The sequence below is a fragment of the Corapipo altera genome, unplaced genomic scaffold (assembly GCF_003945725.1).
Source record: "Corapipo altera isolate COAL_440 unplaced genomic scaffold, ASM394572v1 51, whole genome shotgun sequence".
Lineage (NCBI taxonomy): Eukaryota > Metazoa > Chordata > Aves > Passeriformes > Pipridae > Corapipo > Corapipo altera.
Genome location: NW_020884892.1, coordinates 9,783,212 through 9,806,942, shown reverse-complemented (window position 1 = coordinate 9,806,942; position 23,731 = coordinate 9,783,212). Strand labels below are relative to the sequence as shown.

The following is a 23,731-nucleotide window of genomic DNA, read 5'->3' as shown; positions in this document are numbered from 1 at the left end:
TTTCCCTTGGAGTGGCACTGGCACTGGTTGGACACCAGCATGAACCACCTCAGGGAATAAACCTGTCAGCAAATCAACCCTACAGCAAGATCGTAGGTGAGAAACCCAAACCTACCATGGTTGCACTCATGGATTATGGCAAGGCATACTCATATGACTGCTGGAAAAGACAGTAGCAGACAGCTGTGTCTCTCTGCTTTTGTGGTTTGTTTTTCTCAACCAGGTCAGCAATGCTCAGTGAGAGTAACATTATACACATATCAAAGTTTTCCTCTACCCTGCAAGCATGTTCTTAATGAGACATCAATATTTCAGCCATCTGAAAATTCCAAGAACCTAAATGTAGTGTATCTGTGCTGGCAATACAAAGACCAGTGTTTTCTTTGCTCAAGTAAGTAGGTCACAAAGCTATGTTAGAAATTAATCACATGAGAATTGCTTCAAAGCATGCTAATAACTCAGACTTTCAGAGCTATGAACCCTTCTTCCTTATTTTTAATGACAGATGTTTCCTGTCAAATGCTTCTGAAAATCTGTTACCAAAAAATATTTTCATGTTATTTAACCTCTTCCACTACTTTTTCTTTTGGAAGCCAGATAATATATAATCACAAATCCACAAAAGCTTCAAATCAAAGGTATTGTGAACTTGAAGGTATTACATACTAGCATATAACCCTTACACTGGCATTACCCTCTTCCTTTCAAAGGACAGAGAAGGAGATCTTATCAGAAGGTAAAAAAATCCACATGTCAACATGTGTTTAGGAAAGAGAAGGTGTAAATCTGACTGCAGATTACATAAGAGACAGTTAACTGCAGCTCAAGGAATGTATACCTATTGTAAAGAGCAGCTATCTATCAGGAAACCACTGGAACAAATTGCCCACAGAGGCTGTGCAATCTCTGAGCTTGGAGATTTTGAAGAACAGGTTAGGCCAAGATCTGTCAGGATCACTTCAGTAATAACTGACCATGTCTTGGGATATGAAGAAGGTCTACATAGCTGTTCAAGGTTCCTTCTAGTTCCATCTTCTATAACTGCAAGTAGGGTTTCCATTTCATGCAAGAAAGGTTTAGGCCACTACCTTATCTGGTTTTTTCTCATATCTCTTGACAACCACCTCATTACTAATGTGACAAATTATCCTAAATCACTTAGCAAATTCAAGTTGCACCTCCTAAATCAATGCAGGACACTTTCTATATCACAACACAAAAGAGGACTTGCTAAATTTCTTTCAATATAAGATCACTCCTTTGTTTATCATGCTTGACCTTGCCTTTGCAGCCAGACCATGCTTTTCAGGTCGTGCACAATGCCATGGCAGGGGTACTGGTGCATGCAAAATAGTCTGAAAATATATCATCAGGAGCTCCATCCATGGTGAGCACTTTCAAACTAGTAGAAACCCTTGTACAGAACAAACATACACAGTTTAAAAGTCCTTTTCAAAATTCCTGCATCCCTCCACAGCTCCTGCAGTCAGACTGTGCAACAGGCAGAAGAATCTCAGCATGAAGATTCTCCCCTCCTTATTTAAAACATAAAGCCTTTCACATCCTTTTCCATATGTTCTTTTTTGGCCAACTAAGCTCAAAACAATCATCAAATTGTCTTTTACATCATAGGTTAGAGACTAAAGTTACATAGGGCAGTAGTGTCTTTGTGATTCAGTTCATGGGGGTTACTACATTTTCATTGTAAAGGTGTTATCTAAGAAGGTACCATATCAAACTACTTCCTTTGATTCTGATTACAATATCTTTTAAAAAAATCATATCCATTTATTTTCAGTAGTATTTAAGACATAAAACAATACAGACATGCCTACACAGTCATTACAGGAAGGAGACTACCTGGTAACAATTTGCCATTTTGCATCCTATGGATTCCATATGGAACCTATATGGAACAACCAAATGCTTATGCAAAACATTAGGAGCTTCAATATTGCCACATAATGTTCATATTATGAACTTGCATTTCATTTTTGCAATGAGTAAAATTTCAATGAAAAGTCAGAGAAGGAAAAAATATATCCTAACTCCAGTATGAGAAAGGTAAGACTCCATTTTTAATGACATGTTAAAAATCCAGTGAGAAGGGATAGAAAAACTTCAGTGTATCTCCTTCCAAGGTGTAAGTTATCCCATCATGACAAGAAACATGCTACAAGAGATTACTAAGGTCATTTTCCCCAAAAGCACAAAAAGCAAATAACTTACAAAAGCAAAGTTGTGAGTCTTGGTTCTCTAATGTCTTCTAGAAATTTTAGGTAAAAAAATTATTTCAATTAAATAATTTGTTGGGTACAAATATTAAACATCTCAAATGTACACTGTAAAAAGAAAATAAGGTGGGGTAGGTATTATTCGATACTTTGACATGCATTTATAAGCAACTAGGAAAAAAACCCAAGTTGTTTTTGGCTCATAGCAGAGTTCTACGCTAGACGAAAACTAAAATTTGCTTATAATCATGGCATACCTCTGGAGAAATAAATTGCCTTCCACAGTAATGTTTGGTAAAGACTGTTTTATCAATCTAAAATAATTAACTCTTAACACCAAGAAACTTGAAAATAAATAAGCCAAGGAAGAGTGAAATTGAAAAATAATTACACCAATCTTTTGTTCTGGATCTGTCATTGCACTGGACTTCTAATGAAATATAACTGAAAGTAATTTTTTACTGTCTCCTGTAGACAGATATAACTACAACACTTTATTATTTACTATCACTTTTTTTTTCCTGCAATGAAAGTAACCAAGCTTCATAAACACAGAATGGACAAAACCTTCCATTACTTTTGTCTCTCATTGTTGCAACCTGGACTTGACTACTGCAATGCCAGGTGCAGGTTCAATCCCACCTGTTAAGCAAATTCTCAATACACTTCCAAAAATACCCCATCTCCTGCACTTTTGCAAGAGATCCTGTATTCCTTCCTACTTTTCTGTAATGCTGATCTAATCCTCCTGCTACTGGAAACAAAACACAGTTACTGATCCCAGCTCTGACGGTGTTGAACGATGCTGGTTGGCTCAGCCGAGCTGGCACCCGATCGGCTGCAATGGGTCCCCAGTATCAGACCTTTGGAACTTCGGTAAAAACCAGCTGAGCAGCTCTGCCCGAGACAGTCACTAGCGAATCAAAGCAGCTGGTAGTCAGATGTTGAACACTTGAAACTCAAGTCCTTCCCATTACTATTACACACACTACACAACTACTCTCCAGTTAACATACTAGAAGATTAAAAGCAAATCAAAACAAAACCTGTTTTTCAAACATTTTTTAAACGGATATAAAGATCAAAGGCAACAGACACTATCTTTTTGATTACCTAAAACACCTCTGCTCAGTGATCAGCAGCCCTGATTGTTCCTGTGATTAGACACCAATTCCTGTCAAAGACGGGGGACAGAAGGACACAGATACATTACCAGGAATGCAAGAAACTCTGGCCATGGTAAACCATTTTATAATTAAAATTCACAAGCTATCATTACAGACTGGTACTGCAAATGAAACCCTTCCACTTCAATTACGTTAACCATCTCTAAGTCAATGACCGCAGGTTTTGTTTCTCCTGACAAAGGAACAGAGGCACAAGTCAAGCCTGGGGCTTTTTTGCCCCCCCCCCCCTTTTTTTTTCTTTTTTTTTAATGAAAAAAAAAAGGAGTAGTTTTCTGGTTTATGCATTTTTCCATTTGGAGTATGTCTGAGCTCACAAACCCCTGTATTGCCCCAGAACACAAACAACAGTTCCTTTTGTGACATGTTCTTACTGTCTTCCAAAGAAAAAAGTAAAATGCACAAGAAAAACGGAGGACTCAGTGACAGCACATCTGCACGAACACCTGCTCTCCTCTCCCGGCCCTCTCTGCCGTCAGATGTCTGCCGTCTACTGTTCACAAACCAGCATGACCTCAGGAGCCACAGAAATCCCAAAAGCTTTTCTCACCAGCGCCTCTTGAAAGCATTCATCAAGTTTCTAGAAACCGCTTCAATAGCTACCAAAATAAACCCAGTACCCTTAAACCCATCAGGGAGTTTCTCTTAGCACTAGAAGGAAACTGCAGAGCACAAAACATGCCAAACACTTCAGAGGAGCTGATGAGACCGATCTCTGTGAGACTGAGAGTGCTCAGTCCTACAATAAGCTAAATTTTCCATAGTCACATGCACACAGAGCAAAAGTTTAAGTAAATAGGAGACCTATAGGTGAGTCCCAAAGGTCAACTGAGTCGGGCTCTACGAGTTATTTATTCTTCTCTATATCCTAGAGGGAAAAGGAACAAGCAAACTACTGTTACTGAGTAGGAATGGTTTCTAACCACAGCCTATAACATAAGGGTATGCCGATGTACAATTTAAGTCCGTTGCTGTACCTGAGACCGGTCCCTCATCCCATTCTTCGGATCTCCTAAATCGATTTGTTGTAAATCCCATGCAGACATTTACTCCAAAGGCAAAAGCAAACAAGGATATAACCTGCAAAAGTAAAACAGCAAAGTAAGAGAACTGTGCAAGAAGCAGGACTTTCGTACTAAGAGCATTAGGCATAAAAGGTAGAGACGGTCCTCTGTACATTCGAGCTCCCCAGCACTACAGTTCCCATCACTGGAGCAGCAGCTGACAGCGTCACCGTTAGAGAGTAACACAAACCAGAAGGGGTTTATGAATAAAACATCTCTTTCTGAAGCTGAAACGCTCCTTTTTGTAGGAACTTATTCAGGACAGACGGGCTGCTACTCCTCCTCTAAAAGCAAACACGCTCCTCTCCTCCCCTACCTGGTGCGAGTGGACGCAGCCCTGCTTAGCCATACCAGGGAATTCTTGAAAAGCCTACGCCGCACCGTCGCCTTTTTTTATAGTGAGCGCAGAGCTCTGTTTGCTCGGGGAGTTCGGGCTATTAGCTACGAGTAATCCCACCTGGTGAGGTTGACAGGCTCGTGTGATTTGTCCAGGGGGTGATTTCATCATGTTTCACTCACAAATCGCAGCTCCGAGTGCAAGAAGCTCCAGGCATCATCCCCTGGCTGCGCCCTCCCCCCAAACACACACCCGCGCGCTTTTATGTGGTTTCCTCTGGCAGAGCTGGGCTTGCTTGTGCCGCCGGCCAATAGCTCCTCCTGCTCGTTTTATTCTCCTCACAAAAGTAACATGGTTAAAAGAAAAACCAAATGCGTTTCCATCTGGCTCGAAGAAGAAGAGGGGGAAACTCACGGGGGGCTGCGAAGTGAAAATATCCTGATGCCACCCTCAAAAGTGCCCCGGTGTCAGGTGTGACAGCGCCGTGGGCTCAGTCCCCGCTGACTCCTCACGGTCGGGCGGGTTTGGGAGCTGGGGGACCCCTTTCCTTCTCCACGGGTGCTCCTCAAATTTCTAACTGTGCTGCAGAGCAGAGGCCTCTCAAAACTGGAGACGCTTTCAGAGCGCGGGGGTATTTTTCAACGTTGTTCTCCCGTGCTGCTGTGGCAGGGCAAGGCTCGTATCGATGGAAACAAGCAGTTCCATCTAAATAGCTGGAAACCCCAGACTTCCAGAGAGGAAGGGAAGCGACACGTTCCCTCTGCCCCACATTCCCCCATTTTCATCAACAACAGAAAGCTTGGCTGTTTGGGTAAGCACTTTTATTTACAAAGCAAATGATAATGCTGAACAGAATTAAGGTTGAAATCAGTGGCTTAAATATTATTTGCCAAGGCAAATTATTTACCAGTGTAGTTTGCCACTTTTTTTTCTCTGATGAAAGCTTCTTTCATGAAAATGTTTACTAACAATTACATTTAAAGGGACAGAGTCGAAGTTTGTAAGCCCTCAGATGGACTGAGCTTCTCTTGGGACCTGTCTCATATTCTATACTGGCATTAAGAGACACAGTACAGTTTTCTTTAAATTAATTTGCAGTAATAAACACATACAATTTTGAGCTTTGTTTAGAGATACTTTTTACCTGCTGCAATAACTCCCCTTCCCCACTGTGTAGATTTACAGGACAGAGTCTAAAAAGTCCTCTTCACTGCCCACATCTCATAAGCTTGCCAGCCTTTGCCAGGAGATGATCCTTTTTTATGCAATTTCTTAACCGAAAGTGGCTCCATTGTGTAGCTGAATCTTTGCATTGCAAGGCTCAGGGCAATGTAATTAGCCCCAAAAGACCTCCATCTTAGCCACACCAGGACATTGTATTCCTTTTACTTGCAAGGACTGAGACTATGAATTCAAGACCTATTTTCTAATGTCCACTTCACCACTAGCTGGGCTGAAAAAAAAATAGGCAATATTTGTCTAGCAAAAAGCTGAGCATAGAAGTCTAGAGAAAAGCAATTATCAACAATGTTACTATCTGTTCTTATGAAATTCTTTGCCCTTAGCCTCTGGTATATCCTGTGGTTAAACAATTTCATCCCCAAGCACTAGGTAAGTACAGCAGTGTGTGATCACAGCAGACAGGAAACCTAAGGTGCCACAAGTAAAATTGCTCAGTGGTGTTGCCTATGTATCTCAGCTAATGAAGCTCATGATTTCATGGGCAAAATATGGAAATCAGCAGCCCTAAGCTCTCCTCCAGCTTGGGACCCTCAGGTTACTGAGGAACCTAGGCAAAACACAAATGAATTTTCAAATCAGGTGGCCAGTTTTGAGTGCCCAAGACAATATATCCAGTCTCATTTTCAGGGATCCGGAGTCTTTGCTGTTCCTGCATGTCTTCCTAACACACAGGCCTTCAGTTCTCTTGAAAGAAAATTCCTACATATGTTAAAAATGGCCACCCAGAAAAATAAAGCAACAAACAAAACCAAGAAATACAGAATCATGCATGACTTCTACTGATTTAAAAATACATATTGCATGTTTCCATTTGTATAACCTCTCTGGAGCTTGTAAACTTCAAAACTTTACATAATAGAGGAGCTCATTTTGTTTTCTAGTCCATGTTACAAGTATATTAAATTAATTAAATCCTTTGTAATGTCCTTTAGAACTATAGATGATGATGACTCTGAAACTGCTAATCTTTTTCATCTGTGTAATGTAAGACACGTTTTCCAGTAGCTCTCAACTGAACATATACTCGGATGCACAATGTTCTTTTTGTCACAAAGATTGTGCCTGAAGCCATCCCACAGATGCAGAAGGAACTTATTAGCATAAACAAGGTCTAATCATTTTGTTCAGGCAAAATTTCACTGCTGAGATCAGTGGCAATTAATTTTTTCAGCAACTAATTGCCATTTTACTCATTAGAATAGAAAGGACTAAAGCTGAAATAATATATTCCTGGCCCAAGAATTCAGTAATTCAGTGCAAGTTTTAAGGCTTAAATGAAACACATTTAAAAGGAATTTTAACAAGATCAGCAGAATATGAAATGCCTCTTCATCAGTTATCGTGAATAAGAATTGACCTTTGGATTTTCTGGCTTCTATTATACTTATTATTTAACTCTGGATGCAAAACTTCCAACCAGGCACCAGATGGCGTTTTACATGTGAAGTTCATACTGTAACATTTCCGCAGTTACAAACATTCACAGAATTGCAGTATCGTTTAGGTTGCAAAAAAACATTAAGATCATTGAGTCCAACTCTTAATTCGGCATTTCCACATTCACCACTAAATCATGTCCCCAAGTGCCACAAATTTCATGTCTTCTAAATACCTCCATCAGCTTCCCTGGGCAACTTGACAACCCTTTCCAAGAAGTAGTTTTTCCCAATATCCAGTCTAAACCTCCCCTAGCACAACCTGAGGCCATTTCCTCTCATCCTATCGCTTGGTACTTGGGAGAAGAGAACAAACTCCACCTGGCTACAGCCAGGTAGCTCTCAGAGAGCACTAAGGTCCGCCCTGAGCCTCCTTCTCTGCAGGATAAACACCCCCAGCTCCCTCAGCAACTCCTTCTAAGACTTGTGATCCAGACCTTTCACCAGCTCCATTCCCCTTCTCTGGACACACTGTAGCCTCTCAATGTCCTTTTTGTAGTGTGGGACCCAAAACTGAATCCAGGATTCGAGGTGAGGCCTCACCAGTGCCAGATCACTTTCCTGGTCCTGCTGGCCACGCTATTTCTGATATGGGCCAGGATGCCATTGGCCTTCTTGGCCACCTGGGCACACTGCTGGATCATGTTCAGCTGCTGTTGACCAGCACCCTCAGGTCCTTTTACACAGTTCAGCAAACTGAATGAAGGTGCCCTCAATCCCCTTGTCCAGATCATCATTAAAGATATTAAACAGAACTGGTCCCGATACTGAGCCCTGGGGAACACCACTTGTGACCAGCTGTTAACTGGATTTAACACCATTCACCACCACTCTCTGGGCCCAGCCATCCAGCCAGTTTATTATCCAGTGAAGAGGACACCCATCCAGTTCATGAGCAGCCAATTTCTCCAGAAGAATGATACAGGAAATGGTGTCAAAGGCTATTCCATATAGTTAATATGAGCAAGGCAGTATTTAGTCTTATATGAAACTGATTTTTCTTGAGCAGTATTTTAATGAGAAAAGAAATGCAGAGAAATGAAGTATATTGGCTTAGTCAGAGGTTGGGGATGGAGTGGGCTCTAAAGAAATGAGCCTTCTTTGCTACTCCTCTCCACTTTGCCCTGGATGCTGGATGCAGCCACATCAGGTGATGGGGGGGCCAGGGTGAAAGCTCCAGTATGCTTGACGGCAGCATGAAAGGCAGAAAGGTGAAGAACTTCTCCGAAGCATCACAGAGCTCTCACCCTCCCAAACGCAACTTCCACAAATAGTTGTGGCCAAGAAAAATGGTTAGTTGGGTGCATGAAATAACAATTTCAAAGAACAAAACCTTGTTGGTTGGTAAACTGTAGAAATTCAAAGTGTCCAGATCAAATACAAGCACTGAGAAACCAAATGAACTTCCAGCAGCCAAAGTGATCATGGGAAGAGTCAAGTACTTTGTTGAAGACACCCTGAGTCTTTTTAACAAAATCAAAGAGGTACGACATAACAAGCAGAGCTGATTCCCATGTATAAAGGACTCTAAAACATATTTTTATCACAGAATCACAGAATGGTTAAGATTGGAAGGGACCACTGGAGATCATCTAGCACAACCTCCCTGTTCAAACAGGGTCCCGTAGGGCACATTACTCTGGATTGTGAATATCTCCAAGGAGACTCCACAGCCTTTCTGGGCAGCTTGTTCCAGTGCTCAGTCACTCTCGTAATAAATAAATTCTTCCTCATATTCAGGTGGAATTTCCCATGTTCCAGATTCTGTCCCTTGCCTCTTGTTCTACTGCTTGGTACCACCAAGGTGGTGGTGGAATTGAGGGTTTTATAGATCAAAACCAAGTATCTTTGGCACTCAGACAAGTGTAGTGACTGATAAACAAGACAGAGAAGGAAAGGAAGGTGTATTTGAAGGCATGGACAGCAAAAGGACAGCAAAACCAGTCATCAGGTCACGTCAGCCAGGTCTGATTACAAAAAGAGGGGCAGGAAGAGTAAGAGTCAGTGCAGGAGGGCGATGACCTGTGGTGAGCAGTCTTTCAGCAGAGATCAGCCCAGGAGCCAGGCTACAGCCAGATACAGAAGTGCAGAATGATGATTGGACACACTGGGTATGTAGGAAAAAAGATACAAGAGTTGCTGAAGGATGAATGACCTGTATCTGCTCAACTTGTAAAGAGCACCACTGAAGACCCCAGAATAGGGTCACTGAGCTCTTTATCTGCTGGAGGCAAAACACTTCAGCAAGTAATAGATTTCAAGTGGATGGCAGCTGGCTTGGAAAAGAAAAGTTACAACGTGATCATAAAAGGTAGGAGAGGACACAGATGTTCACATGGATGCATTAAGGGGGTAGGCAACATAGAGAAAGGAACTATTAGCATAGGCAAGGTCATACTATCTTTGCCTTGGGCTGTGGGACATGTTTGCGAGTTGAAGAAGCTTCTGCAAGTATCTTTTGTACTTACACACAGAAGTTGCATTTTGTCAAGGAGGCAGAAGGCACTGGACTGACTTCCCAGGAGCTGCACCACCACACCCTCTGCTTCCCCATGAGACTGGGAAGACCTACAAACCAGGCTGTGCTCATTAAAGTACACCCTCACCACAGTTCCTCAAAACACCACCCAACAACAGCAGTCTCCAATTATCTGTCTGCTCATCATCACCAGACCCTGAGGGACAATCGTGGACAAATGAAAGTCTTCCAAATTGCAGTTTGCTTCAGCCCAATCCGTGAGGCACCAAGTGCCTAAGGCACATAAAGGCCCATCAACATTTCTGAGCAACCTACATAACGCCTTCAGGGTTCACAGGGCTGGGGAGTGAGCACCCACATCTAGCCCAAAACTTGCTGAGGACAACCAACAAAGCACGTCGACCTGCAGAGCACATTGCACCCCTCCTCATCTCACCCTCATCTACGTGTTCGGCACAAAATACAGGTGTACTGGGTTCATGCCTGTCTGAAACTGAGTTCTGCCTTCCCAGGGAGAGAAGAGGAACCACTGGCCAAGGGAGGACCTGAGTCCCAGTCTTTACATTTATTTATGTAAAACACTAGTATAGTCACCAGGGACTGAAAGCCAGGTGAGTAGCCTGGTGAGAAAAAGGAGGGCATAATGAAATAAATTCTCCCACACCCAACATCACATACAACAGCTTCAGTGGTTAAATGTGGGATGTGGATTTGGTGACAGCACTGCAGCTTCCGAAGCTGCTGCTGATGCCTGTGGAGGGGTCTTAACTCAAGTGCACCCTCCACACACAATCGCCATTTGTGCTGTCACATAAGCAGAACAAGGTTTATAAGACAGGTCATGTAGGGTAGCTAGGTCAGCTGGAAAAAGGAGATAAGTTTTCAGTGACCCAAAGAAAGCTTTGGGTGCCTGAATGCTTGTCTCTCCCAGCAGCACTACAGCCTAATCACCACCCACTCCAACACAGGGCATTATACCTCTCACTGTGAGCTGCACACGGCAGCAGCAGCATCAACACTACTCCAACAAATACACCTCCAACAAATTTCTCATCTTCAAAGAAACTAACATTTACCCAGCTTGGTTTCTGAACAATATTATTATTATGAAGCTGCACAAGTACTTCACTAAAATGCACCGAGTTCAGAATTATATTTCTTAAAATAGTCATATATAAAAATTTTAGCAACTGCAGAATAAAAACTGTTCTGTGATGAAAAATCACATCTTCAGGGAGGATGTGAAGGAGTTAAACATGGAGCCAAAGAGCCCATATGTGTTCTTAGTGCAGCTTATGTGAGGTTTAGTATGTATTCAGGTCCTCATCCTTGTTTTCCTCTGCCTGAATTGGTGATGGGTGTCACAGGTGCATACCAACAGCTTTACATCCTTCTTTCTAAAGGAGCTGTAGACTTCAGTGGTGTGAAATCTGCCCACCTACCCCCATACAGTAATCTGAAGGTTCAAGGGCCTTGCATGGTACCTTGCATGTGCCACACACAGTAATTTATTTGAATTTTATAAGTTATACAACCCATTACATCCCATTAAAACCATAGACCTTCAGATACAAAGAGTTAAAGCTAAAGGAGAAAAAAACAACCAAACAACCTCCCAACCAAAACAAACAAAACCAAACAAAAAACACAAACAAACAAACAAAACCCACAAAGGTGGTAGAACTACTTAAAGATATAAAAAGTAGGTTTTCTAGATTTCAAATCATATGTTTAGTTTCTTTGTGTAACTTGTATGTACATCCTTTACCTTGTTTGAACCTTTCTCAGTAGAATAATAGCTTTGAATCTCTGGATATATAAAATGTCTTTTGGGGACTTCTACAATAATCCTGTAACGTATCTCTCCTACTTAATCACATTTACCCTCAGCTCAAACTCTACTTTGGCACAATTTTCAAGCTCAAGACTTGGATATGATAAAAAAAATTCCAAGTGCTAATCTCTTCCCTACAAGTAAAATATGGATATAATTAATACTGTTTTGTTTACTTTGCTTTATCTGCCAGACAAGAGTTTCTGTTTGTTTGAAACAGATTATTTTGTTCATGTTTTTGGCACTTGGATCAAGAAAGAAGTATTTTAATTAATATTTTTCTTCTAGTTAATCTGGAAAAACTCCATCGATATTTTCAAAACAGCAAAATCCTATTTAATTTCAGATTAAAGAGATTCATCACTATGAATATTGTTCTCAACTTGCCTGCAGTTGAGGTTTCGCATGTCCATGCTCTGAGGCATCAATAGTTCTGCAGTAAAAGCAGAGGGATCAGGCTGGAAACAGAAAATTCCCCTGTAACAAATAGGGACATGTCTTCAGGTGGACACATTTTGCTCCTGGTTCTTTATATAAGAGGCATCTAAGGCTGAAGAACTGACAGCTGTTACAGTGACCTGTAAGTGTCTGCACATATGAAAGCTTTTTTGGTGGGGGCATGATAGATGAATGCATCAACACAGAACAGGCCTTGGCAGTGTTGCAGTTAAAACAAACAAAAAAAAAAGCTTGAACCCACTTCACATGAGCATGAGTTGAATTCAAGCAGAGCTATTTTAATTGCATGAAGACTGCAAGACTGCACCACTAAATGCAATCAGTCCAGCATAAAGACAAGGAAATCCCAAAGAGATTAGAACAGTTGACAAAAAAGAGATGTTCTCTGAACAATTAAAATAACAACTGTTAATGCTGCCTAAACTGTGTGATCTGATTCACTGAGTGGCTCCCTGAACATTTATGTGGAGGAGGATACAATAGGAACTGTCCAGGCTTTTGTTCATAGAAAAATGTATAAATGAGAACACAGCTAACACTGTCACAAACATAATCCCATCTACAACCTCTTTTTGGGTGAACTGATTTATCTCATCTTTATGATTTACACAAGCTTAAGTTATCCCCAGCTGTTGAGAGGGGTGAGGTATTCCATTACCTTGGAAATAAGTGGCTTTTTTGCCCTTTTCCTTCAGAAATGAAATAAACCTACCAAGTAGAATCCAGATATCAAGTGTCTACCACCAGCGCTGGCAGACTGGCTAGTCCCTGCTATCACTTCCATCCTCTCACCCCAGCCATTCCTAGGGTCACACTGCAAGTCAGAACAGGTTAAAAAATTCCCTTCCTTTGACAGGTTTTGCAGCTGTATGAGTTTCCTGCTCTGGTCCTCAGCCTTGGAAGCAGTGTGTCTGTGAGATACAGTGAGCTGCAAACTGCTATTTCCGACCCCCAAGACGGGCACTGTAACTAAGGAGCATCCCGTGGGCAGGGGAGAGGTGGGAGGGGCACGGACAAGCTTTTCTCTTCCCCTGACTTGTTCTGCTCCCAGGGGAGTGGAGTCACCGCAGCACACGCTCACCAACCCGCATTTCTGAACGTACATCTGCTGCTGCCTGTTTTAATGGCAAAGCACAAAAGCGTAAAACAATTGCATCTTGCTTTTTTAGGTCATTTCGGACAGATGGGCCACTTTCCAAGCATCACAAATTTTGCTAAGCTGAAACGTGTCACCCCCAGTTCAGTTGAAGGCCAGCTTTTTTTTTTTTTCCTGATTTCAGCTGAGTGCAAAGATGACAAATGTAAGTACAAAGGGAAAAACATCCTGTTGGAACAGTACTCCCTGTTTTTTATGAGTGAGAAAAGTATAAGTAACATTTCAACAACAAAACAATGTGATCCATTGCTGGATTTTTTTAAAAATACATATCATAATGCATTACTGAATAAATTTCAAAGTCTGCAGGAATGCACTATAAAAAAAAAAGAAGAAAAATGCTAGCAGTCAAAAATATGCAACTCTGCTAGCATGGGTTTGCATAAGGATTATCTGGGGGCTTATGCAAATACTTTTTCACCTTTTCAACATAAAACTTTGGAGAGGAATAAAGAATCTTTTTTTTTTTTTTATAATGAATTAAACAAGCTGTAGGGAAACTCAGGTCACTTAAACATGAATAGACATTGTCATTATTTTTAAGCAAATAATCTTACTGAGTTGTTTTGTTTAACTCATCTTTTTTATCTAGCAAAACAAGACTTTCAGAAAGAAACAGTTCCTTGGTTTGATGCTTGCTGACTGCTGTAGACTAAAAGAGCTCTGCTTTGCTCAGCCTTCACAGAAGGCTCCCCAGCCTGGTAAATCTCCTTTTCACAGCAGACAAGACTGAAGTCAGCTAGATATTATATTTGTTGAAGATTCTCAGGGCAGAAACAGATGTTCCTGGGCATCCACAAAACCTGCAAAACAGCTGGGACGATTTAATTTATTATCCTTTCACTATCCATTGCTAAAGCTTCTCCGAGACACTAAACCAAACACCTTTGTATGTGTCTGATTCAACCCATGTAAAAAGGACTTGAGTAAACTACTGCTCTGGTGAAGAGAATGGGGACACCCCCCTTTCCAGCAATAGCTTTGCCAGCTACAGGGAAAGCCTCTGGTGCCTGCTGTCCCTGTTCAGGTATGCAAATTCAACATTTCCTCATTTTGGCAGAGGAGTTGCCCAGCCTGCAACCCCTCCTCTGCACCACACTGAGCATGGCAGTTTCACTGCCTGAGTGATCTTCCTCCAGCTTGGTGCTGAGGAACACTATGATTAAATGACCTTCAATACAAACACACTTTGGACAAAGAAGCCAGGATGGATGATGGAAACAGGCAAGGAGCAGCAACATCTTCAGGTGACAGCTGAAGTCAGCAGAGGAGGATCACCCAGTACTCCTGGGTAAACTGGGTTCTCTTTGCACTGAGACAGAGCAGGAGCACAAGCTTCCTCTGTGGTAGTTTAAGCCATGACAGCTGTTTTGAAAATGAGTATGGGACTATAACCTTAAGTTCATACCCCTGTTTGTTGGCAGTCTAAGCCTGCTGAAGCATCTGCTTGATTCTGCAAATAATTCAGCATAGTTTTGGAAAGCACTGGATTAAAAAAAAGACAACACAACACTAGGAAAACTTGTATTTTTGTTGCTTCCTACTCTGATGCATTATGAATAAAACAAATAAGCCAACCTCAAAGCCCCATTGTATAAGGGCAGGTGGAAGTACAGTCATACTGCAGGACAGAGGGCTCAGGGCAGAGGCATGGGAAACTTTGCAGGGGTGGCAGATTCAGCACACAAACCAGACCTGATGCTGCCAACAGCACAACAGCAACTGCCAGGAGAGCATAGTATGTATCCCATGACTGTCATATGCCATGGCTGCCACAGTCATCTCCTGCCATCTGTGGGGAATACTGGGCTGGCTTGACTGAGCAATGGTAGGGTAGAAAAAGATAGATTAGTACTGACGGTGAAAAGAGACAAAATATATTAGAAGAACAGAGCTTTAGAGACCCCAAAAGGGAATCTTTCCTTCTTGTTCCCACTGCTGTGTGGTCTGAAAGGAGAAAAACATCCTTGTGGTCTCTGTGCTATTGCTAATGCTGTTTCAGTTGTATTCTACTGCACAAGTCCTTTACATGTTAACAGATGTCAGAAAAATGGAGCCTCTTTAGGTGCATTGAATTTATGTGGCCAAGGACAAATGACCTGAGTAATGAATCCTTTTGGACTTGGCAGCCAGCTGAGATGGGGACCCTCCAGGTTGTTTCTTTAGAAGAGGACTTAAACTGTGGCATCAAGAATTCTTTGGTAAAATCCTATCATTTATAAGGAATGTACAAAAAAATGCTGTTTCCCTGAGCAGAAAAAGGAATCCTATTGTTCTGGATATCCAAGAGGTACTTAAGGGCTTCTTACGTTTGTCCTGAATGAAGAGGAATCAGCTCCAAGGGAATTTCACTCAATCTTATAACATTCCCTCTGTCCCACCTGGAGGGGTGACCTTGTCTGTGGTTTGTCTGTTGCCTTCACTGCCACTTGAGCTGTGCAGCCTCAGAATGGAAAGAAAGGAAAACAAGCATTTATACGTGATGGCAACTCAATTACGTACAACGTATTGTTTCATCAAGCAGTCACTAGCATTGAGGCCATGTTGCTGAGAACACAGCTGTGCTGGGCAGGACATGTCTCAAGGATGAAGGACCACTGCCTCCCTAAGATCTTACTTTACGGTGAACTTGCCTCCTGCTGCCTCAAGAGAGGAGCCCCAAAGAGAAGATACAAGGATTCCCTGAAACAACATCTCAGCCTTGGCCATATTGATCAACATCACTGGTCCACTCTGGCCTCATGTTGGGAGGCCTGGAGACACACCATCTATAACGCTGCTGTCTCCTTTGAGAACACACGCAGGATCACTCTCGAGGAGAAAAAACAACGCAGAAAGAATCGTATCCTGCTGAATACACCACCTAGGGAGTCTTTCTGCTGTGCCTTTTGCAATCGGACATGTCTATCTCGTATTGGCCTCGTAAGTCACCAGTGTGCCTGTAACAAACATGGATAGAGCCTTCCCAAATCTTCGTTAGCGAAGCCCAGCCATGAATATTGTTTCATCAGGACATTTTCTCCTCCCACCTTCGTAGTGACCATGTGTGTAAAACATCCACTGGATGTTTTGTCTCAGCCAAAATTTGTTTTGGGCGTGCAAAGACAGCCTTTGGGGAATACCTAAAATGACTGAGGAAGCTGTACCTCTCCTGGGCTGAGCCCCATGCTTCCAGTGTCATCTGCTGCAGATACCAGACTGCAGCTACAAACTCCTACTCTTCTTTCTTCAAAGATGGCTGAACCAAGCCGTATTTTCTCTTTATACAGCCTGTGAAGTCTTTAGGTATTTTACTGAACATCCTTCACTGATCGTGATACAGGATGAGTGACAGGCCACCTTTGGCCTTTCCCATCATCCCACTCACACCTGAGGCTGATGCTGATGCACCAAACCATGAGCTGGCGCAGCTGGAGGGGCAGCAGTTTGCTTCAGTCCTTGCAGTTGCAGAGTCTTCCTGTCCACTTTGGTAGCCACAACACTGAATTTGGTGCAGGGCTGATCCCCCTTTGCTGCTACTGGAACATGAGCCCCTCACCACCATCCTCTCCCAGCTCTAATAAGCCCTGTCAGCCCTTGTCCCATTCCCCCATTATCTTGCCATTGCCCAGAAAAGGTTTTTAAGTTATCGCGTTCATCAACAGCACCAGGGACATACAGCTAATGTGACTTAAAAGGTTTTTCTGCCAGGCGAAATATGCAGCAATAGGTGAGCAAATGTTCTATGGATAGTGACTTCTATCTTGGAATGCAGTTAATTGTCTTTCCCCTTTTTACTGCTGTTTGTCGTGAGTGCTGGTGCATCCTGCTGCACCAAAATCTCCTCCTGCCTCAAGGACTTGCACTCATATAAGGCAGTTTGGAGCAATTCTGCAGAGCCCAGCTGCTGGAGTCAAGTAATTGAAAACTCACGGTCTGGGATGTGGTGTCCCTGGACCGTCCCTGGGATGAATTCCCTCCCTCTGCTTTGTTATGCTGTTGGCAAAGAGCTGAGGGAAGTGCTCCAATCCTGTCCCAGGTTTGCGCAGGGCTCTCCCTAAAACCCGGAGCGAGTGTGGAGCCCATTCGAGAAGTCCTGCCTGCACTGGCTCTGACAACTTCTGCTGTTGCACTGACAGAGCTGTACAATCATCCTTTCTTCAAGTTACCACATTTTTCCCCTTGTGAATTATCAGTTTCTGGCAAATGAATGACCCAGTGGGCTGGTTTGTGTGTATACACAAGGACCAATCTGGGAATTAGCGGGCTGGTCCTGCCTAAGTGCATGTGTAGCCTTGCAGCCTCAGAAGCTCATCCTGCCATGTCCCTACAGCTGCCTGCACAGCCACATATGACAGTATAAAGCCAGAATCTTCAAATTTGGCATTAGATCAAAAGTCCTGCATGAACAAAGCATTATTACCCAGGATAATCCATATATCCCAAGTTTTTTGACCACCACAGAGATGAGAGGCAGGACCTCAGCTGAACATGCCATTAACAAGCAGCAGCAGGAAACAGAAATCTGTGAAGGGAATAAAATGTGACATTTCAGTGATGGGGACAGGAGACAGTTGCTGTGGGAGAGAGGGCTTCAGGAGAAGAACAGCAGGAACAACTCTGGCCATGTCCTACAAATGTTATTTCTGCACCAGATGACATGGGATTTAAAAATGAGGTTATGGTCAAGGATGAGTTTCCAAGGACTTCTTAAAAGAAAAAAATTATAAAGCTAGTGAAGAGAAGAGTGACAGCAAAGTCAGAGATGGCTTCAAAACTAGAAGGCTTTCAGGTTAAAATCTTTAAATAGCCAAAAAATACATTGAAACAGAAGATCAGAGGTGAGAATCCAGAAATATGTACAATTGTGCATTATTTGGAGAGACCGGGGCTGCCCTGGGCCAGAGACAGCTGGTCCCACCGCAGGACACAGCTGAGTCTCTCATGGGCCCAGCAGCACCTCTCGTAGAACATACAGAAAAAGTGTAAAAAACATGGTGCAGGTAGTGAGGGGTGAGAGGAAAAGTAAGAGAAACAGCTCTGCAGACACCAAGGTCATCAAGCAAGGAGAGGAGGGGGTGGTCCAGGCACCGGAGCACAGATTCCCCTGCAACCCGTGGAAAATACTTTAGAGAAGCAGGTTTGCCCTGAAGGACTGTGGCCCATGGCTCCACGGTGGGGCAGGGAGGTGTGTGTGGAGGAAGAAGAAGCAGCAGAGAGGGGCTGTTATATACTGATCATCTCCCCAGTGCTGCTGGGGATGGTGGGGAGAGGTGGAGGAACCAGGAATAAAGAACTGGGAAAAGGGGAAAGAAAGGTGCTGTTTTAATATTTTTATTTGCTTCCCACTATCTAAATCTATTTAAATTGGCAAGAAATTGAATTCATTTTCCCCACATGGAGTATGTTTTGCCCATGACACTGATTGGGTAAGTGATCTCTCTGTCTTTATTTCAGTCCATGAGCTTTCCTATCTTATTCTCTCCCCCTGCCCTGTCAAAGAAGGGGAGTGAGAGAATGGCAGGGTGGGCATCTGGCAGCCAGCCAAGGTCAACCCACCACAGCTTCCTATTAAAAATCTCTACAAGAGATGATGAAATTCAATGATGAAATTATATAAACAAAGGAGAAAGGTTATAGATGAAACTTTTGAGGTGCTTTACAATAAAAAGCATGTAAGAAGGACATGAAATCCCCCATAGAAATTAAAAGAGCAGCTGGATAGGAATTGTATTAGAAGAGGAGGCATCTGACAATCTTCCAGTCCCAGATGTAAGGAAGGTCCATCTGCAATAGGAGAAAAGTTCTGTCTGGCTTAGGACAAGAGGGCAGGAGCTGAGCATACCTGCTATTATTTTTTATTTTTAATCTCTTTTCATACAATTTTTCATGTACAGCACTATCAACTGGAACTTCTAAACAATTCTTCAATACTTTGAAATATGAAGACTGCTAGGACAAAAGACCATCTCCTGTGAATCTTTCTCACAGAATTTAAACAGTACACAACAGCAAAAAGAATTCTCCAATGATGAGAGAGCCCATATGTATTTATTTCTATTTTACATCTTTTTTGTGTACCAAAGTGACAGTGACCCTGTCATCTTTTATTCTGTGTGGAGCACACCCAGTTTCATGGGTTTTGAAACAAAGAAAGCCTGTGAGATCATTTGGTCTGACACCCTGCAAACATAATCGTCATCTCAGCTGGTGATGAGCCCAAGGGAGGGTGCATCCCAGCTGGGCTGGTGTGGGTGGCATGGGGAGAGTGATGATGGGGAGGCTCAAAAGTCCCCATCCAGTAAGGTGCTGCAGAGGTCAGGGGTGCTGCCAGATTTGCAAGCACATGAAAACCAATTTGTGTTACTGGTGAGCCAGCAATAACAGATTCTGCTCTGTTTCCATAGATGGTCCATTAATCTGGGAAATTGCCATAAATGAGCACTCAGAATAGCACAGAATTTGTACAACTGGTGATACCCCAGCACTGCCAGCAGCACTCTTGTGCCACCACTCTTCATTCATCTCTCACAAATATTCATTACCCCCACTTCCAGTTCAGCTAATGTCAAAGGATTACCTTTGGCATCTTTTGGTAAAGGCTGCTGTGTGGGCACTGTTTTTAACAGCTCCAGCTTACAAGAATGATGCTAACATATCTTTAGCTGTCTGGCATTCAAACTGAGCTGGCATCCTTGATGAATAATTGGAAACCTCCCTGCTGCAGTGACATTAAACTCATAGTTTAACCTTCATACTATAACCTCTGAAATAAGGTTAAGATTTTGTAGAATAAATATTGCTACACAAATGAAGAACTATTTTGTTTTCTTAACATCCTAAACAGTCCAGCTTCCTAGGAGGAAACATCTCTACAAACTTGGACTTGATGAGAAGCTCTTAATCTAAAAATGTCTGTTGCTGTCCCTGAACAGTTCAGCTGGTCACCTGTGGGCAGCCAGTGTTAGGGGCAGAGTCAGCCTCTTCTTTCTTTTAGGTGCAGGCAACCCCCCACTATCTCTCCCTACCCACCAGTTGCTCTCTACCAACCCCCAGCCCACCTCCCCAGCACCCACCACATATCCAGTAGGGAGGGCTGGAGCTTTCATGTAGGATTTAGACAGAACCCTGACACCCTCAAAATGACAAGTCAGCATCCCAGTTCCACTTGCAGAGTTCAGCGTTCCCATCACAGATGTGGTGGCAATAAGGAGCAGCCTGCACAGCACCAACACATGCTGACAGGAAGCTTGCATAGATCAGTAGTAATTAGAAGCAAATCACAATCAAAGTCTAAGCAAATCAGAAGCACAAGAGACTCAAAAGAGGGACCCGATGACAAATACTTCAAAATCAGAGTAATCAAAACCATTATGAGTCCAACTATATGGAGGGGAACTACCAGTCATGCAGTGTTTTATTACTCCTTATCAACTTGCCTCTCTAATCAGCACTTTACATTTGTTGCACAGGGAGTTATGGAAAAAAATTACAGATCCTTGGGGTGTTACTGCCCTGATTAAAGAACTTCATGTATTTCCTTTGGAGAAAAAGGCTTAGGGAGAGGTGCCTTTAACAGGAACCTTTTTGAGACAGATTGCCTTTAAGCCCAAGACTTTACCAGTGAAGCTCCAGACGCTGGAAATTTTAATATAAATCAAAAGCCAAGTGATGTGGGAGTTTTAAAGTCATAATTATGTACTAGCATAATATTAATATAATAGGACATAAATATAAACAAAACACAAGATCCTGTCTGTGCTGGATGCCAATTTTGATACTGCTGTAAGGTAAGAATAAATATGAAAGTCAGTTTATATTAAAAAGGTTAAGAGATAAAACATCTTCAGGAGGCAAAAGAAGCTATAAGAGATCTACTATGGTTTGTAAAATACATTTTCTGCTCTGTGCATAAATAATACTTTCTCCTTTACTCATGAGTCAGAGCATTCCAACATCACCCCTGAATGCACTTTGGAAGGACTTCCTACTTGCCAAATCCCAATCCAAGTTGCACTTTGCAAAAACACATTTTGCTACTTCATAGCCTGAGTTTGCTTGTAATTATATTTATTTAAGACTACTTTAGCAAGCCAGGAAAAAACAAGGGGCAGAAGGGGAGGGCAGATGTGCCTACCGTACCAGTGGGTCTTTTTTCTCCATGACCGAAGCTCGACGTGGGAGCTTTGCTTTGCCCTGTCCCTGACAGCAGCTCCTGGCAGATGTGCTTCCCTGGGGAGGTCGTGGCTGCCCTGGCCCCAGGCTGGATCCCGGGGGGCTGCCCGGCAACCTGGGCCTCAGTTCCCAGTGCAGCGTGGCTGAAGTCAGGGTGCCAGCTGCCCCCGGCAGGACAATGGCTCCATTCGGAGATAGCTGGGGGACAAAGGCACTGCTTTCAGGAATGATTTTATACGCACACATGTGACCTTTGCCTGAAACGACTCTGTGGAGAGTGTCCCTGTCCCGAAGCTCTGCTTTCAAATGCAGCAGTCTGAGGCGCTTGTTTAATCTGTCATTTTTCTTTTTGATTTTTTGCCACAGATGCCTCAGGAGAAGTCATGTGCAGATAACAAGGTGGTGCCAAGCTTCTTCTGATCATTTAATAGAGCTATTCAGTAATGGATAGGATTATTTTCTTCACTTTCAAAAGTCCTTCAGCAGAATCTGCTATCTGGAGTGCTTTTTCCGCTTTTAGAAATTTAACTACAAAACCAGAGTACCCCAACTTCCAATCCCACACCCTGAGCCAGCCTAGGAGCCACTTCCAAGCTCAGGTCACCTTCGCTAGAGTGCATATGATTTTAAATTTATGTACCCAGATAAGACCTTTGGGGTTTTAATGGATTGGAGTGACTTATTTATTATAAAACAATTTATTCTAACTGCGATTTTTAAGTATTTTGAATGCTTCTTACTTGATGGGATATAAAATAGTGGTTGTCAATACATAGCACACATGAAACAAAAATATATCTCTAGCTGGGCCGGAGATGGAGGGTGAACACAGAGTTTATCACCTTTTCCTTGGGATATGTCAGTGAACGCTGCAGGTGAAAGGACGGTCCCTCAGAGTGATTTTTTATTAGTTTACAGGGAAGGTTAATAGCAGTGTGACTCTCAGGTTAGGCAAATTTTCCTTTGTAAGACCTTGATTTTTGCTGTTTATTGCTCTGACAAACTTAAATTTGCACTGATATTTTTGTGGTGAAAGGAGTTAGGGTTTTATTCTATTTTTAACTTAGAGCAAAATACACTGAATCTTTTTGAGATTAAAATAAAGGATGCATTCTTTGTTATACTAATGTTAAACAAAAATATCTGTCCTTTCCATAAATAGACCTCAGGTTTACATACCCTAGAGCAACAGATTGGATTTTGGGGACCAGGAAAGAATGGCCTTTGTCAAGTGAATACATTCGTCCAACCCTATCACATTCCACACAAATTTTGCCAAGTTATAAATCTTCAAGAGATCTTTGTGTATGCTCAGCACTGTGTGAAACTTGCTCACACTTAATGGTTGACCTCTCTGAAGATCATCTTCTCTGGGTGTGTTTGAGCCCCTTAAAGACCATGGATCACACTGTAGGTTTATTTCAAAGGAAAGGAGTTTTAAGAGGTGCTCACAGTCACAATGAGATACAGGAGTGGGGTCATGGCTGTCTGTCTGTCACACACCACCCCCTCAGCACAGCCCACATCTCTCATAAAAAGATGTGGTGGTGTGCATACTGGGAAAGGGAATTTCTTGTCCTGAAATAAATCCTGCCCCATCGCCCAGACAAAATCAAACCCCACTGTGAAATCTCCCTACCCAGTCTCCATGTTCTCTGCAGCCCCTTCCCTCAACATCAGTCCTTTAAGAGAGCAAACATTAAAAAGAAGGATAAAATCAAAGATTTGAGGAGTTACTGCAAAGGTAGCAAGTCCTGTATCATAAATGAAATGGGGCTGCTGTTGGAAAGATAGCACAGAGTACGTGATAACGTACAGAGATCACAGAAGCAGACAGATTACAAGTGTTTGATTGACAAATATTTCTGCATGTGAGGTCAAAAAATTCTAGATACAAATCCAGTCAGAGTTCTACAAGTACTAAATGCAAGCAAATTAAAATATACATATATTCTGTAATATCTAGAAGCAAAATATCTGAGTAAAGGGAGCAGAACTGTACCGAAGACAAAGAAACAAGCTAGCAAACTCACAGATCTCCACCTCATAGCAGGCTGTTCCCAACACTGTGTTCCCTAATACTTGTTTGAATTCCAAGTAAAAAGAGATGCGTCTCACTTTCCTTAGAAGCTCATGTGTAGCTTTTTGTCCC

General features: G+C 42.5%; 1 protein-coding gene across 8 annotated transcripts in view; it reads right to left on the bottom strand.

The window, feature by feature from the left end:
* ENPP2 (ectonucleotide pyrophosphatase/phosphodiesterase 2) overlaps positions 1-21,700 on the bottom strand; it is a 73,069-nt gene extending 51,369 nt beyond the window's left edge. For 4 of the 8 annotated variants that reach the window (XR_003528033.1, XM_027645575.1, XM_027645569.1 and 1 more), the window contains exons 1-2: positions 4,940-5,249; positions 4,396-4,498 (exon numbers count right to left, since the gene is read on the bottom strand). Coding sequence is in view for 7 of the 8 variants with exons in the window: in XM_027645575.1 (XP_027501376.1) it covers positions 4,396-4,498; positions 4,940-4,990 (154 nt within the window). In the remaining variant the exon portion in view is untranslated. Of the gene's footprint in view, positions 1-4,395; positions 4,499-4,595; positions 4,717-4,798; positions 5,250-21,546 lie in introns of those variants that run through there. The other 4 variants (XM_027645571.1, XM_027645572.1, XM_027645574.1 and 1 more) reach the window with 3 other exon arrangements.
* Positions 21,701-23,731: the final 2,031 nt, after the last annotated feature.